Source organism: Nicotiana tomentosiformis, chromosome 9 (genome assembly GCF_000390325.3).
Source record: "Nicotiana tomentosiformis chromosome 9, ASM39032v3, whole genome shotgun sequence".
Classification (NCBI taxonomy): Eukaryota; Viridiplantae; Streptophyta; class Magnoliopsida; order Solanales; family Solanaceae; genus Nicotiana; species Nicotiana tomentosiformis.
This window is the reverse complement of record NC_090820.1, coordinates 5,193,796-5,211,527: the sequence shown is the minus strand read 5'-3', so window position 1 is coordinate 5,211,527 and position 17,732 is coordinate 5,193,796. Positions and strand designations below refer to the sequence as shown.

Sequence of the window (17,732 nt, the reverse complement as noted above, 5' to 3'; positions counted from 1 at the left end):
TTTTTATAATTAACTTAAGACCACAATGAAATTCTAAGATGCTCTTAATATATTAGGAGACATTAAATAATTCAAGATGATAGGTTAGGTTATACAATTCAGTTGGTTCGTTCTCTGATCCCTTCACATGAAAAATATAATATATATATATATATATATATATATATATATATATATATATATATATATATATATATATATATGTAAAAGATGGGGTAAATTTCACAAATGGTCATATAATTATGACTTTTTTTCACCGAGGTCATATAACTTTATTTTCTTACACAAAAATCATAAAACTTGCATTAACTCACACAAAAATCATAGTGACCGAAAAACATAATTTTTTGGTAGTATTTTCTTATTCCATATTTTTTTCTTCAGTCTAATAAATAATAATCCAATTAAAATAGAGAGAAATATATATATATATATATATATATATATATATATATATATATATATATATATATATATATATATATATAGAGCTGCTCTAAAAATAATAGTCAATAAAATATATATTTTTATATTATACATATTTTTTATATTATTTTTTCTAGCGAATGCAATTAGTTTCAGTCATTTTTTATATTTTTTTCTTAAAATAGGAATGACTCAACTGGACTCGACCCAATACCCATATACATATATTGAAATAATACTAAAAGTGAATCCTTCCAACAAAAAACTTAGTTTGGAACGCATGAGATTCTGATCAAAAAATAAATTTGAATGAAAATCTTGAAAAATAAAATAAAATATAGAAGTATCGTGTTTTGAAATATTCACTTTTAGTATTATTTTAATTTATATATATTGGTATTAGGTAGGGTGAGTCGGGTCGACTTGGATCATTCCTATTTTAATTGAATTTTTATTTATTAGTCAAAAAATAAAAAATAAAAAATAAAAATCGTGGAATAAGAAAATAATATTAAAAAGTTGTATTTTCCTGTTACTATGATTTTTATGTGAGTTAGTAAAAGTTTATGATTTTTGTGTGAGAAAACAAAGTTATATGACTTTGGTAAAAAAATATCATAATTATGATGATCGTGAATGATAAGTACTCTTTTATCCTGAATGAGAGATCTTGAATTTAATCTTGAGTATGGAATAGCCTTTTGTTAGAGAACGTTTTACTCCAATGTGAAACTTCTCGGCCGAATCTATGATTTAGTTGGCCCAATACCGTACCCAATACCGGTGAAAAAACCCAACATTCTGTAGGTTCTTTAGTAAGTTGAGTCTGAAAAACAATCTATATATCAAGCTCCCAATTTCTGGTACTCCATTAATGTAATATTCAATCTTCGCCCGCACACATATTTAGATGATGATACTATAAATAGGGGCAAAATGTTCATTAGGGACAAGGTGGGTTGCTCTGATAGTAAGCGCCCTCCACTTCCAATCAAGAGGTTGTGAGTTCGAGTCACCCCAAGAGCAAGGTGGGAGTTCTTGGAGGGAAGGATGCCGGGGGTCTATTGGAAACAGCCTCTCTACTCCAGGGTAGGGGTAAGGTCTGCGTACACACTACCCTCCTCAGACCCCACTAGTGGAATTATACTGGGTTGTTGTTGTTGTTGTTTGTTTCCTCATCCTTATCACAACTAATTAAGTAATACTTATAAGGTTTTCAAGCAAGGAAAAATGGGATCAAAGGTATTTATGCTTATTGTTTTGGCTATTTTACTTGTGATAATATCTGAGGTTGCAGCTAGGGAGTTGGCTGAGAGCCCCACCAATTCTATGGACAAAGGTGAGATTCCTTCCTTTTAAGACAATCGACCTATTCTCTTCCTACATGCAAAATATTGTTCCCTTCGTCTCATTTTATTCGATAGATTTTGACTAGACAAAAAGTTTAGAAACTAAAGAAATACTTTTGAAATTTATGTTCTAAAACAAGTCATATTCTCATACATGCGGTTGTAAATCATCTTACTAGGGGTCGTTTGATTTGAAGACAAGTTATGTCGGGATTAGTTATATTACTTATATTACGATTAGTTATGCTAGGATTATTATACTTGGACTAATTTTTATTGATTGTTTGGTATTTTGTATTAATCCTGGGATTGCCAATTTTATTGTTTTATCCTAGGATTACTATTCCACTCTCTTGCATGTATAAGTTATTCTGGTACTATTTTAATCTTGGAATAACTTATCCCAGGATTAGTAATCAAACAAGGGATAACGCGATACAAAATTTTCATCGCAAGATTAGTTTTGCTAATCCATCATACCAAGCGACCCCTTAAGGATAAATAAAAAGTTTAAAGTTAAATTATTTCTAAATTAGAAATATATCATACCTTCTAGTACAAACTAAATTAAAAAGAATATGTATCACATAAATGGGGGACGAAGCAGTACATTTCAAGAGTTTCTGTTTATTTTAACCGACCCCTCAGGTTATGAGGTAACACTTGCTCTAATAAAGTAACTCGTTATGTGTTCTCTTTATTATCATCATCATAATTAGTAGTATATAGGTTTCAATTCTTCTCCTTTTTTTCTGTGCGTGTATGTTTTCTTTCTCAATAAAATTGCTGTTTATACTCGAGGCTTTTACTATTAAACTTTTAAACACATATTTTCTTATGGTTAGACGTTATGAATTCGGTCTATTTTATAGTATTAGATTTAAGTTATACGCGTTGATAATAAGGTAAAAGAGAATTACACTATCAGTACAATTTAAACTATTGTTGATGCTTCACGAATTAATTATGCGTTACCTTGATATTAGTTGGCCCTTCTATTTTTTTTATAGTCCTAATTATTATTTTGCATTTGCTTCTATTCTTAACAAGTCGAGTACTCTAAAAGGAATAAAAAGATCACAGTCATGATCATCAGCCTCACATGCACATGTATATGATGGATCTAAGTTATTACAATGACAACATAATTCTTTTAACATTATCAATATATATAGTTGAATAGTCTACAATAGGTAACTACTCTACTTTTCAATTTATCATGCATATCAGCCTTGCTATAAAAAGTACTTACCGATTATTGTATGTCAACTTAATTAACTCGACGAGGTAAACCATGCAGTGCAATTTTTTTTAAACTCATGTATGATCATTGTTGCAGCAAAGGTATTCGATGAGAAAAATGATCATGTAAATGATGCAAAAGACTTAGAATTTGGAGGATTCGGAGGCAGAATTGGAGGAGGAGACGATGGTGGAATCCCTGGCGGCGGTAATGGTGGTTTTGGAGGTTTTCCAGGAGGAGGGTATGGTGGAAACCCTGGCGGCGGCAATGGCGGTTTTGGAGGTTATCCGGGTGGAGGATATGGTGGAAACCCTGGCGCGGCAATGGTGGTTTTGGAGGTTATCCGGGTGGAGGATATGGTGGAAACCCTGGCGGCGGCAATAGTGGTTACGGAGGTTATCGAGGAGGAGGATATGGTGGATTTCCTCACAACTAATTACTAAGGAAAATATATTTATATGAAAAATATATATATACTAGTTTCTCGCCACGTACGTTGCGTGGTGTATGCTAAGTTATATAGTAATATCTTGGTCTTTACTATCGTCTGAACCTAGATGGTTAAGTGCTCAAAATGTGAAAATGCGTTTAATGTCCAACACATCCAGAATTTTTAATAAATAAATTCGTTTCACCTATTTTACCTCTCTTCATCCCTTAGTATAAGAGCTCACCCCTTACTGTAACTCATAAGTTTAATGCTAATCAAGCAAAAATTGGTTTAACTGGTCAGTACCTTACTGAAAAAAATAAGTCATTTTAACTTATGTTGGCAACAGTAAAAATACAAAATTGAAGTGGGACAACAACAACAATATTAGACAAAAATATGCAATTGAATGAGTATTAATTCATTTTTGAACTCGATGAGAACGACCTCGGCGTCTTAGCATGTTTTCATAATATATACTCCCCAAACAAGACAAATATTCCAAGTCAATGATGTATTGATCAAATAATAAATATTTTTCTCTAAACAATACTATGAATGTATTCAAATATATTTACAAAGGTGTTAAATTACTGTGTTTATTCTCTAATGTTCTGATTAAATGCTCAAAATAACTATATAGGGGGGTCTAAATACTATGCTAAAGTTTATTATATTAGTCAGAGTGCGTAAATGACATCTGATGGTAAACTGAACAATACTAATAACTACAGCATAGAGCAGTCTTGAGACTATAAAAATTAAGCTATAGACAATAGCGTAAACGAATTGAGCAAATAAAGACATACCCATTATTTTGAGCCACGAAGCATTGCAAAAACAATAACTGAAAGAATGAACAAACCTTAAATGAGCGATAAATTGTCCTTAAATTTGATGTAAAGAATCTCTTTGGCGGAAATCTGATGACGAACTGATCCCAAAATTCAATGGCAATCTTTCCACTAACATAATAGAGACATGGATAGAGAAACTCAAAAATAGTAGCGCTTGGACTGTTTTTAAACGTAAGTAATATATTGGATAAAATATGTTATGCTACGTGGCCACCTAAGAAGGGGACACGTAGAATCAAAATCGGGAGGATGAAAAATCGGACACAACTACCTCGTGTGTCACCGAAGAAGGCAAGTTCGTAAGGGCATTAAGCATGCTGCGCCCGATGACATTTAATGAAGAATATTTCACAGCATTAAAGAGCAACGACTCATTAAACATATTTCGAAGGTTTCAGACATTTTTGCATATTTGGAGCTATGGATCTCGGATTGAGACAATTTTTGAAGCGATTTTCACCATATGAATTAGGGTAAGTATTCTCTACTCATTTTTTTTTTATTATATTTCATGAATCTATCTTCGTTTTTGGCATTTGATTGAGGATTTCAAGAGAGAAATTGGGGGATTTGTCTAAAATTTCATAGAGTGAATTTTGGAGTTTTGAACATTGATACAGAGTCGGATTTGAGTGAAACTAGTATGATTGGACTCGTAATTGAATGGGTTATCAGATTTTGTGAGTTTTGTCGGGTTCTGAGGTGCGTGCCTGGGCTTGACTTTTAATTGACTTTGGGCTTTTAATTAAAGATTCGGCCTTTATCATTTGAAATTATTTTCTTGGGCATTATTTGATGTATTTGAGTTGCTTTTGGCAAGTTATGAGCCGTTCGGAGGTTGGTACGCGCAGGATGTCATTTTTGGAGCATCGTTTGGCTTGCTTGGTATTGGATTTAGCTTGTTCGAGGTAAGTAACACTTCTAAACTTGGTGCTCAGGGTATGAACCCCTGGATATACGTGATATGTGTTTGGTGTTGAGGTGGCGCACATGCTAGGTGACGGGCATGTGGGCGCGCACCATGTAAATTGTAAATCGGTTATTCCTGTGGTACTGTGTAGTTACCTAATCATATTTGTATCCATGAATTCTCTACGTGCTAGAGTAAATGAGATGTGATCTATATTAGAAACCATGTCTAGGCTATATACTTATCTTGTTGAGACCCACTGAGATCATTTCTACTGTTGAGTTATTTGCTTATATTACAGTTACATACTCAGTCATACGTATTCATTTACATGTCACATCTCAATCTCTGTTATCATTTGTTATCACATCATATTGTCATCATTGATTAGGGCTGCTTAGTATGAGCGTTGTGAGCCCGTGAGACTAGAGAGATTGGTGACTGAGTTGGGGCCTGAGTGTCGTGCTGTGAGTTATATATATATATATATATATATATATATATATATATATATATATATATATATATATATATATATATGTATGTGTGTGTGTGTGTGTGTGTGTGTGTGTGTGTGAGAGAGAGAATTGGGTTGCAAGCTGCAATGAGCTTTATGGCTATATATATATGGATCGGGTTGCACGCCGCAATGAGCCTTATGTCAATATGTATATGGATTGGGTTGCATGCCGAAACGAGCCTTATGGCTATATATATGTGGTTCGGGTTACACGCCGGAACGAGCCTTATGGCTACATATATGTGGATTGGGATGCACGCCGGAACGAACCTTATGGCTATATATATGTGAATTGGGTTGCACGCCACGATGGGCCTTATGACTATATGTGAATCGGACTGCACATCGCAGCAGGTATTGTACAGCGCTGAGCGACTGAATGTGTTGAGTATTGATCATGGTGAGCGAGAATGCGAGATAGTGAGATTGAGTACTCTGAGAGTGTGAGTACATGAGTTCATCAATGAGATACATTGCATTTGACATGCGTACTTGAGATACATGCATATAGATGCATTTCCTTCTGCTACCCAGTTTTGGTAACATTCATGATTTTACCTGTATCTTGACATGTAGGCATAGAGAAGTACTTTCCTCATGCTATATGAAAATGAAATATCTTATTTATTGTTGAAAGGTTTTTGGACAAATCACAGTTTTTAAACTTACTCATATGCTTTTGGGGTTTTCGGTGAAGAATCTGGGGTTTACTGTTATACTTGAAAAGCATGTCTGTTCTTCTGAAACTGTGAACGAGTTGAGAATCTTACCTCTGAGTTATTTTCATGTACCCTTTTATTATATTATGATGAACTATTGCAGGTTATTGGAGTTGGACTCTGACCCTTGTCCCAGCTCGTCGCTACTTTAAACCTAAGGTTAGGTTTGTTACTTATTGAGTACATGGGGTCGGTTGTACTCATACTACACTTCTGCACCTTGCTTGCAGATGTTGGATGATGATGTTGCTGTGTACGGCGGGAGCTGGATCGGAAGATGTACTTGCGTTCCAGTTATGGCTATCACTAGTCCTTGGTAGCATTAGATTCGAATTCCATTCATTTACATTTCAAACATGTTGTAACTATTTCAATTCAGTTTTGTAAAGAAATCTAAATCTTAGATGCTCATGATTTGTACTACCAGTCATTGGGGAATTCTTTGTATAAAAGCAGTTGTATTATCTTTTCTTTTCTTAATGAATCTCATTTGAATTGGTTTCTATTAACTGGCTTACCTAGCGGGTTGGGTTAGGTTCCATCACGACTAGTTAGATAATGGGTCGTGGCACTAAGAAAATTCTATCCCAAAATATTGAATGAGGTAATACCAGGATGACCTGGTTCAGGATTGTAACAAATCATAACTATCATAAATATGTCAAAGACTTTGTACTGAAAAGATGAGGTGATGCTGTCCTCAATAAGGTCAGAGTTGTCATGGAACTCACAAAGCGTTGGTTCTAGTAAGGTTAGTAGTAACACAATAAATGACTATATTCTTAAGCTTTGTCTAGATTTAATTTAGTTACCAAGAAGGTCAATCATGGATATGCCACTGTTAATGTGAAGAGATTAGGTGGAAAAGAGATATATCGGGATTTGCGTCCCTAAGTTGAGATCAAATTTTGGTTTAACACAACGAGGCTAATATGTTTGTACGGGGGTCAGATAAGAATTGTACATACTATTAAGGAGAAACTTATGGTAGTTGGAGTGAGTACTTTATGGCTCCTATCAAAGAATATTTTCTAGATGATGAAGATGATAAGAAGAAACTGGTAGTTTATTGTATGTATTATGACCTTTAGTAACACAATGAATAGATCTTTTGAAGTGTATGCGTGTTCTATTACAGATTAAGAAGTACAAAGAGATATGACCGCAAAATATCAAAGTTCATATAAATTACCACCATGAGGCGACCCACGGTAGAATGACAACACCAAGCTCTTTAAAGATACGATGTCTGGTCATGAGTACCAAAGAACAAGAGGAGATAGAAGGAAGGTAAATATACACTATAAGGCATTCTCTTTAGGGAAAATAAAGTCACAAAACTCAGAAAGTCATCCTTGCATTATGGAGAGAATGAATACTACAGACAATAGGATAAAGTGAAGAATATACTTTTAATAAGATACATGAGTGATGTGTTGGCGTAAGGCCCTAGAGTTCTTAAAGTGATACCGACACATTTTGAAGCCAACTTAGTTATGAAATATTCAGAGATACTAGATAAGGGGACTCGAATCTCAACTATATAATATTTTGATCATCACCATCAGTGCTTAATATGACTTAAGGTTATGCTTGAGAATAATCACATGTCAACGAGCTAAGCTCAAAATTTATAGCATGCATGCATATACATAATAAGAATATTTATATATCTTAATAAGATAGATGTTTAGCCTGGCTAAGGTGCTATAGTATCACAAAAAAATTCAGAAAAGTCAAGCCCTAAGGAGAAAGATATCATAAATGTTAGCCTTCGCTCTAGAAGTTTAATTTTGAGATACCCTAAAACATTTCGTGAATGTATGATATCAAAATGGTAAGATTACATAAAACATATATTTTTCTATGGTGCACACATATAGTTGTAACAATGTAAAGTAAATTTTGAGAGTTGGCATATGAGTTTCTTGAAGAGCCTCACTTTCTCAAATTCTGCTAAATGTCACTCAAAATAGAATAGAACATTACAAGAAAAAATATCAAGATGATTTGCATGTGAAGTGTGCAACCTAATGCAATAAATTGGATGGTCCATGATGTTTAGACAAAAGAATAAGAGTTTTGTAGTAACGTAAAGTTCAGATACAATAAGAACCAAGAGAGCCCAAGATTAGTGAGCGATTGATGAAATAAGTGGTTAGGCGTTAGGTATTACACGAGCTAGATAGTGAAATAAGAAACTATATCCTAAAGAGATAGATAACTAGAAGAAAATAAGCCACTAGATGAGATCATGACTAACTAGTGGTATTAAGAGATGCAGTAATCAATCGAGAAGAGGTTCATCTATAAAGTAGTAAATCGAGGAAGTCTTGGATATTATGGAAGGATTAAATGTGTGTGGAAGCACATTTAAAGTGATGTTTATGATGCTAGGATAAATCTAGACCAATTGTGTAACAACACAAGCAATCGTTTTGTCTTATAGAACCCCGCTCCCCTAAATATGACTTCCCGTATGTGCTTTAACTAATTTATAACTTGCGGGAATGGTTAGTTTGGGAGTTGGAAGTGTTCGGGTTGAAATCAGAATACTTGGTTCCTTAGTTTGGCTTTAAAAGGCCAAATTTGACTTCGGTCAAAATTTTCAGAAAATGACCTCGGAATCGGGATTTGACGGTTCCAATATGTTCGTATGATAATTTTGGACTTAGGCGTATGTTCGAATCAAGTTTTGGACAACCCGGGAGCATTTCAGCGCTTAATAGTGAAAACTAGCTATTTGAAGGTTTTAAGGTTCTTTAAATTTGGTTCGGAGTAGGTTTTGGGGTAATTGAGGTCCGTTTGGAATTCTAAGCCTAGGAATAGTTCCGTATGGTGATTTAGGACTTGAAAATTCTAAGTTGAATCAATTTAGTTTGAGGTATGATTCTTAGTTTTGATGTTGTTTTACACGTTTCGAGGGTTCGAGCGAGTCCGTTTTATGAGCTCAAACTTGTTTGAATGTTCGGGCGATGCCCCGGAGGGCTCAGGTGTTAACCGGACAAGGCTCGGACCAATTTTGGAATTTGGAGCAGCAGCTGAAGCTTCCAGTTTCTGTTGCAATCGCACCTGCGCTTGGCCAGCCGCAAGTGCGAGCTCGCAGAAGCGAGCCACGATCCGCAGAAGACGAAAGAGGAGGGGTCGTTGGGCACCAAATATGCGAGACAGGAACCACACCTAGGTAGGCGCAGGTGCGAAGGGAAGGACCGAAGGTGCGAAAGAGGGCACAGGTGCGGCGCATGCACCACAGAAGCGGCCTCGTAGAAGCGAGCCACTAATTACAGAAGCGGGCAAGCTGGTTAAGGGGAAAGCCGCATCTGTGAGGTCTTTTCCACAGATGCAGAGCCGCAGAAGCGAAAGGCCTGTTTGGGCGGAATGTTTAAAGGAACGGGAAATCAACCATTTTAGCCCATGTTTCTTCATTCTTGGGCGATTGTGGAGCTTTTTGAGAGGGGATTTCAACTAGCAACTTGAAGGTAAGTTAATTCTACTCACTTTGAGTTAAATAAATAGGTTATGGGTAGATTATAACATGTAAATTGTGGAAATCAAGGGTTTAGATGAAAAAACCTAGGTCTTGATAACAATGAGATTTTAACCAAGAAAATGGTTATGGAATGGGATGAAAATTACATATTTGAGTTCTTGAGATTATGGGTAACGTTGTCCTCCGAAAATTTCAGGAATCCGGGCACGTGAGGCCGGTGTAAATTTTAGGAATTTTAGTATTTTGGGTTGGGTAATTAATTTAAGAGTCTAATTTCAAATTATTGAGCACGCATTAATTATTTTATATAACATTTGGATAGTTTTGGATTTTTCGGCATCAAATTGAGACTTTAACGCGACATTGTGGTTAGGAAGTGGACTTTGAGACCTGGTAAGTCTCTTGTCTAACCTTGTAAGATAGAATTTATCCCATAGGTAATTTAAATTAATAATTATTGCTAATTGTGGGGGCTATGTATGCACAAGGTGACGTGAGTCTGTGTGTAGCTACTAATTATGCTATGTCCAGGTAGTTTAGGACTCAAATTATGAATTACTTGTAATAATTACATCCTTTATTAATTAAAGTACTGAAATTATATTTGAAATTGTTAGAGGAAATAGTAAAGGACCAAAATTTCACATACTTGAATTTTGTGCAAATTACTTGACTATTAATAGAAAATGTGTTATCCTTATAATAACTTCTCATTCCGGAGGTTCATAAGAAAATGTCTTCCTTTCTTGTGGAGTGGGCCGAATGCCTCGACAGTATAGATGCATCTATGCATCATGCCGCATGTCCCTCGACTGTGTACACGACACTCTGGACCGGGCTGAATGACCTCGACATAAAATCGTGCTTAATAATAATAATAATTGCACGATGCCTTGATATTTTATTGCAGCTTGTGAAAATAATTGATTGCTGGAAATTATTGAATTTGAAAGAATTTTCTATTTCCGCTTGTTAAGAAAATTATTGTTATTCACATAAATCATGTTTATTTAAATATTTCTATTTTTTAAATATTATTGAACCATAGTGAGTGTCAAAGTCGACCTCTCGTCACTACTTATTCGAGGTTAGACTTGATACTTACTGGGTACACATTGTTTACGTACTCATGCTACACTTGCTGCACTTTTTGTGTAGGATCTGAGACAAGATCTTTAGGCGGTCCTACCAGAGCGCATTCATGTTACCTCGAGGCCTAGTGATGAGTTGTCTTTTTGAGTCGCTCTGCAGCAACTAGTGCCTCTTCTTGAATTTGTATTCTGTCTATTTTATTTCAGACAACATTTATAATTTTTGTATAATCTACTAGATGCTCAAATACTTGTGACACTAGCTCTTGGCAGACACACTAGTAGGTATTTGGTTTGAATTAATTTTCTTAGTTTTTATTTAATCGGAGTCATTCATATTTTCTTAAATCTTACAAGTAAGAAGAGTTTAACTACTCGGATAATTTTTAAAGGAATAAATATATGTTTAATTCACTAGTTAGCCGGCCTAGCTGTGACATTGGGCGCCATCAAGACCTATAGGTGAAATTGGGTTGTGACAACATGGTATCAGAGCACTAGGTTCACGTAGGTCTCACAAGTCATGAGCAGGCCTAATAGAGTCTTGTGGATTGGTACAGAGACATCTGTACTTATCTTCGAGAGGCTATATGGTGTTAGGAAACTACCTTTCTTTATTTCCTATCATGCAGTTGATGTAGTACTAAGTATCTTTATATTATTTTCTCACGGATGGTGAGAACGCACTCTACTAAGGTTCCAGACAAGGGAAGAGCTGCTCCCCCAATTGTTAGAGGCCGAGGGAGGGTTCCTGTCTGTGGTAGGGGACGAGGACATCCCAGAGTTGTTCCAATTATGCCACCAGTAGATCCAATGGAGGATCCTATCATCGAGGAGAAGGGCGAGGTGCCCGTAGCCGAACCAGCTCGGTGGATTTCACCTCCGCACCGGGATTTCAGGAGGTCATGGGCTGTATGTTGTGGTTCATGGACACTATGACTCAGGCTGATTTATTTTCGGCAGACCCTGCCACATCTCATGTGGGAGGGGGAGCACAGACTCCTACCGCACAGGCTCATGGGTAGGCAACCGTTGTATATTAGACCTAGGGTGCACTACCCGTGGGTGGAGCTCAGTCAGTGGCAGCAGCTACACTTGAGCCCAGACCAGCCGCATAAGCTATTGGATAGATGTACTAGGCTATATCCTCTTGTCTTTGGGGGTGAGCGACATGAGGATCCCCAGGGCTTCATTGATCGGTGCAGGGACAGACTGCACAACATGAGGATATTGGAGTCTTATGGGGTAGACTTTGCTACTTTTCAACTGGAGGGCAGGGCCCGTAGGTGGTGGAAGTCCTATCTTCTTGGTAGACCAACAGATTCTCCTCCCATGACTTGGGACAGGTTGACCCGTATTTTCCTGGATAGGTACATTCCACCTTTCAAGAGGGAAGAGTTGCGGTTTCAGTTTGAGCAGCTCCAGCAGGGTCAGATATTAGTGACCGATTATGAGGCGAGGTTCTGTGAGTTGTCTCTCCATGCACTTCTGATACTCCCTACTGATGCAGAGAGAGTACAGAGGTTTGTTGCAGGTTTGCATACTGGCATTCAGGCCACTATGGCCCGAGAGGTTGAGATGGGGACTTCTTTTGAGTTGGTTGTGGAGATAGCCCAGAGGATTGAGGGTGTGCGTCAGCGTAGCCGAGAGCAGGTTATGATAGATAAGCAGTTTAGATATTTTTGAGAGTTCAGAGGTGCACCGTCTAGGGGTAGAGGTCAGTTCATGAGAGGGCAGTCCAGCAGGCCCCATATCCTGCACCACCGCCTCATCGGGGTGCTCTAGTGCGATCTTATTTCAGTGCTATGCCAGAGAGTTCTTACCGCCCAACGTCTATGCAGATTTCTTCGAGTGGATATTTAGATCACCAGGTCCAAACTTCAAGTCAGCAGCCCATCGTACTGAGGGGTTATTTCGAGTGCGGGGATTTTAGTCATATGCTTAGATTCTGCCCCAAGTTTTGGGGTAGACCAGTGCAGCAGGGTCAACAACCTATGATTACTGCAACAGTTTCTCCACCAGCCGTCTGACCACCCAAAGGTGAAGGGCAGGTGGGTGGGGGCCATCTTAGAAGTGGAGGCCAGCCAGGTGGTGCTCCAGCTCGATTCTATGCTTTTCTGGCCAGACCATAGGTAGAGGCCTCAGATGCCGTGATCACATGTATTATTTCTGTCTGCAGCAAAGATACCTCCATATTATTTGATCCAGGATCTACATAATCCTATGTGTCATATGTATTTGCTCATTTCCTGTCCACTCATGTGGGCGATTCTGTTGTGGTGGATCAGATCTACTAGTCCTACATTGTTACATTCTGTGGTTATGAAACTAGAGCAGATCTTCTGCTGCTTGAGATGACCGACTTCGAGATCATCCTGGGCATGAACTAGTTATCTCCATATCATGCCATCCTATATTGCCATGCCAAGACTGTTACCTTGGCGATTCCAGTGCTACCTAGATTGGAATGGAAGGGTTCGTCTATAAGCGCATCTAATCAGGTGATTTCCTTTCTAAAGGCTCGACACATGGTTGAGAAAGGTTGTTTGGCTTATCTACCCTATGTTCGGGATACTACCGCAGAGACTCCGACAATTGATTCAATGCCTGTAGTCCGAGAGTTCTCCGATGTATTTCCTTCAGATCTTCCAGGCATGCCACCAGATCGTGATATTGATTTCTGTATTTACTTGGCTCCAGATACCTAGCCTATATCTATCCCACCATATCGCATGGATCCGAAAGAATTGAAGGAGTTAAAAGAACAGCTTGAAGAGTTACTAGCCAAAGGGTTCGTCAGATCGAGTGTATCGCCTTGGGGTGCACCAATATTAATTATGAAGAAGAAGGATGGGACTATGCGGATGTGTATCGATTATCGCCAATTGAAAAAAGTTACAATTAAGAACAAGTACCCGTTACCGCATATTGATGATCTATTTGACTAGTTGTAGGGTGCTAGCGTGTTCTCTAAGATCGACTTGAGGTCGGGGTACCATCAGTTGAAGATTGGGGATTCTGATGTTCTGAAGACCGCTTTCCGGACTAGATATGGTCATTATGAGTTTCTGGTGATGTACTTCAGTTTGACTAAAGCCTCAACGACATTTATGGATTTGATGAACATGGTGTTCATGCCATATATTGATTCGTTTGTCATTGTCTTCATTGATGACATTTTGATCTACTCGCCCAGTAAGGAGGAGCACGAGCAGCATATGAGAGTGGTGCTTCAAACATTGTGGGAACAAAAGCTATATGCTAAGTTCTCCAAATGTGAGTTTTGGCTAGATTCTGTAGCATTTTTGGGGCATATTGTATCGGGCGAGGGTATTAAGTTGATCCCAAAAAGATTGAAGCGGTTCAGAATTGGCATCGTCCTACTTTGGCGACTGAGATTAGGAGTTTCCTAGGGTTAGTAGGTTATTATCGTTGGTTCGTGGAAGGTTTTTTAATCTATTGCAGCACCTTTGACCAAATTAACCCAGAAGGGTGCTCCATTCCGATGGTCCGATGATTATGAGGTGAGCTTTCATAAGCTCAAGACAACACTGACTACAATACCAATGTTAGTGTTGCCTTCTGGTTCGGGGATGTATACAGTGTATTGTGACTCTTCACGCATTAGTTTGGGTTATGTATTGATACAGGAGGGGCGAATTATTGCATATGCCTCGCATCAGTTGAAACCTCACGAGAAGAATTACCCGGTACATGATTTGGAGTTAGTTGCGATTGTTCACGCTCTTAAGATTTAGAGGCATTATCTTTATGGGGTGTATTGTGAGGTTTACACTGATCATCGCAGTTTGCAGCATTTGTTCAAACAGATGGATCTAAATTTGAGGCAGCGCAGATGGCTCGAGTTACTAAAAGATCTTCACTATTAGAGCGGATCAAGGATCGCCAGTTTGATGACCCACACTTATTGGTTCTTCGAGAAACGGTACTACGAGGTAGTGCCAAGGAGGTTACTATCGGCGAAGATAGTATTATGTGTTTTCAGGGTCGTCTATGTGTTCCTAATGTAGATGGGCTGAGGGAAAAGATCCTAGAGGAGACACACAGTTCTAGATATTCTATTCATCCCGGTGCTACGAAGATGTATCGCGATCTGAGGCAGCATTATTGGTGGCGGCGGATGAATAAAGACATAGTTGAGTATGTAGCTAGGTGACTAAATTGCTAGCAAGTTAAGTTTGAGCACCAGAGGCCAGGTGCCCTACTTCAACAGATGACTATACTAGAGTGGAGATGGGAGAGTTGTTATGAAGTGTTGTTGGTTATTGGAGTTGGACTCTGACCTTGGTACAAGCTCTCACTACTTTCAATCCAGAGGTTAGTCTTGTTACTTATTGAGTTGGTTGTACTCATACTATACTTTGCACCTCGTGTGCAGATCCAGGTGCTTTCGTACATGGCGACCGTTAGATCTCAGAGTGCTATCAGTTGGAGACTATCAAGGTAGCTGCCTGGAGTGCGCTGACCTTGACTCTCTTTCTTTCAATTATTGTATTATTTTATACTTTCAGACAGTGTTTCATCAGTCAGATGTTGTATTCATATTAGATGCTCATGTACTCAGTGATATCGGGTTTTGGGAGTATTTATATCTGTATTTGCGAGATTTCTTCCGCTGAATTTAAATGTTATGTTGTTTAAAGTTAAAAGATATGGTGTTTTATTGAGATTGTTGGGTTGCCTAGTATTGAGATAGGCGCCATCACGACATGTGAGATGTTGGGTCGTGACAAACCACTAGTTCTTTTTTGTTCTGACTTTGGGAAATGTAGCAGGTGCTAAATTCGATGAGGTGGTTGATAGTGATCGGCGGCTAGAGATGGTTCGTATTCATGAGTGTGAGGAGAGGGAGTCCAAGAGGTCTCGTGGTCTGGGTAATTCCAACGGTGTTCCTTCTGGGGGACAACCCTATCACAATGAGGGTCGACCTTATAGGCTCGCTCAGATGGCTCGTCCAGCTCATCGTGGCGCATCAACTAGCCATGGTTCATATAGTGCTCGACAGAGTCAGTCTTCTCTTAGTACACTTCCAGCTCAGAGTTTATCTCGTGCATCATTAGTTCAGGGTTTTTCTTGTAGTTCTTCTCGTTCTCGAGGTCCACTTTAGTACTTGCCGACATTTTAAGAGAATGGTTGCTTTGAGTGTGGAGATTTGGGTCACATAAAGAGATATTGCCCTCACCTTATAGGAGGTTCAGCTCAGCAGAGGAGTCAGACTATGACTTCAGCACCAGTTGCTTCACCACCCGCCCAGCCAGCTAGGGGTAAGGCTTAGTCAGCTAGGGGTCGCCCAAGAGGGGGAGGCCGATCAGGTGGCTGTCGGGCCCGATTCTATGTTATTCCTTCCAGGACAGATGTCGTTTATTCATATGCAGTGATCACATGTATTGCCTTAGTGTGCCACAGGGAAGCTTCTATATTATTTGACCCTGGTTCCACACATTCGTATGTATCATCATAGTTTGCTCATTATCTAGATATGCCATGTGAGTCCTTAGTTTTACATGTTTGTGTATCTACGCCGGTGGTTGATATTAATATTGTGGACCATGTGTATCGATCGTGTGTGGTAACTATTGAAAGACTGGAGGCTAGAGTTGATCTCTTATTTCTTAGTATGATTGATTTCGATGTAATCTTGAGTATGGATTAGTTGTCTCCATGTCATGCTAATCTGGACTGTCACACAAAACCTGTGATGTTGGCGATACCGAGATTGCCGAAGGTCGAGTGGAGAGGTTCTCTAGATTATATTCCTAGGAGGTTAATTTCTTACTTGAAGGCCCAACGGATGGTTTGGAAGGGGTGTTTGTCATATTTTGCCTTTGTGAGAGATGTTGGTGCAGACACTCCTACTATTGATTCTGTACCGGTAGTATGAGACTTTCTGGATATATTTCTTGCAGACCTATCGGGTATGCCACCCGACAGGGATATTGATTTCGGTATTGACTTGGTGCCGGACACTCAGCCCATTTCTATTCCTTCATATCGTATGTCACCAACTGAATAGAAATAGCAACTTTAGGAACTACTTGATAAGGGGTTTATTAGTCATAGTGTGTCGCCTTGGGGTGCACCAGTTTTGTTTGTGGAAAATAAAGATGGTACTATGCAGATGTACATTGACTACAGGCATTTGAACAAAGTTACAATCAAGAACAAGTATCATTTGCCGCGTATTGATGATTTATTTGACCAACTTCAGGGAGCGAGAGTGTGTTCTCAAAAATTGATTTGAGATTTGGGTATCACCATTTAATAATTTGGGATTCGGATATTCTAAAGACAGCATTCAGGACCCGTTATGGTCACTATGAATTTCTCGTGATGTCTTTTGGGCTGACCAATGCCCCAGCCGCATTTATGCACTTGATGAATAGTGTGTTCCAGCCGTATCTTGATTTGTTTTTTGTAGTATTCATTGTTGACATCTTGGTGTACTCACTTAGCCAGGAGGAACATGCACATTATTTGAGTATTGTACTACAAAGGCTAAGGGAGGAGAAACTTTATGCCAAATTCTCTAAGTGTAAGTTCTTAGTTAGGTGGCATTCTTAGGACACATAGTGTCTAGTGAAGGAATGAAGGTGGATCCAAAGAAGATAGATGCAGTTCAGAGTTGGCCCAGGCCATCTTCATCTACTGAGATTCGGAGTTTTCTTGTCTTGGCCAG

The 17,732-nt window shown here is 38.4% G+C and overlaps 2 protein-coding genes across 5 annotated transcripts; both read left to right on the top strand.

The window, feature by feature from the left end:
• Positions 1-1,636: 1,636 nt before the first annotated feature.
• On the top strand, positions 1,637-3,467 carry LOC108947013 (dormancy-associated protein 2-like). 4 transcript variants are annotated; one of them, XM_070185762.1, is made up of 3 exons: positions 1,637-1,765; positions 3,115-3,234; positions 3,357-3,467. In XM_070185762.1, exons 1-3 carry the CDS (start codon positions 1,657-1,659, stop codon positions 3,452-3,454), a joined length of 327 nt encoding a protein of 108 aa, XP_070041863.1. In that variant the 5' UTR covers positions 1,637-1,656; the 3' UTR covers positions 3,455-3,467. The 4 variants fall into 4 exon arrangements, with proteins under 4 accessions (XP_070041863.1, XP_070041862.1, XP_070041864.1 ...); XM_070185761.1 differs by having other exon boundaries at positions 3,115-3,291; XM_070185763.1 differs by having other exon boundaries at positions 3,115-3,300; positions 3,423-3,467.
• Positions 3,468-12,367: 8,900 nt separating this feature from the next.
• LOC138898333 (uncharacterized) lies at positions 12,368-16,163 on the top strand. The gene is made up of 2 exons (XM_070184393.1): positions 12,368-12,569; positions 15,832-16,163. Exons 1-2 carry the CDS (start codon positions 12,368-12,370, stop codon positions 16,161-16,163), a joined length of 534 nt encoding a protein of 177 aa, XP_070040494.1.
• The last annotated feature ends 1,569 nt before the right edge of the window (positions 16,164-17,732 follow it).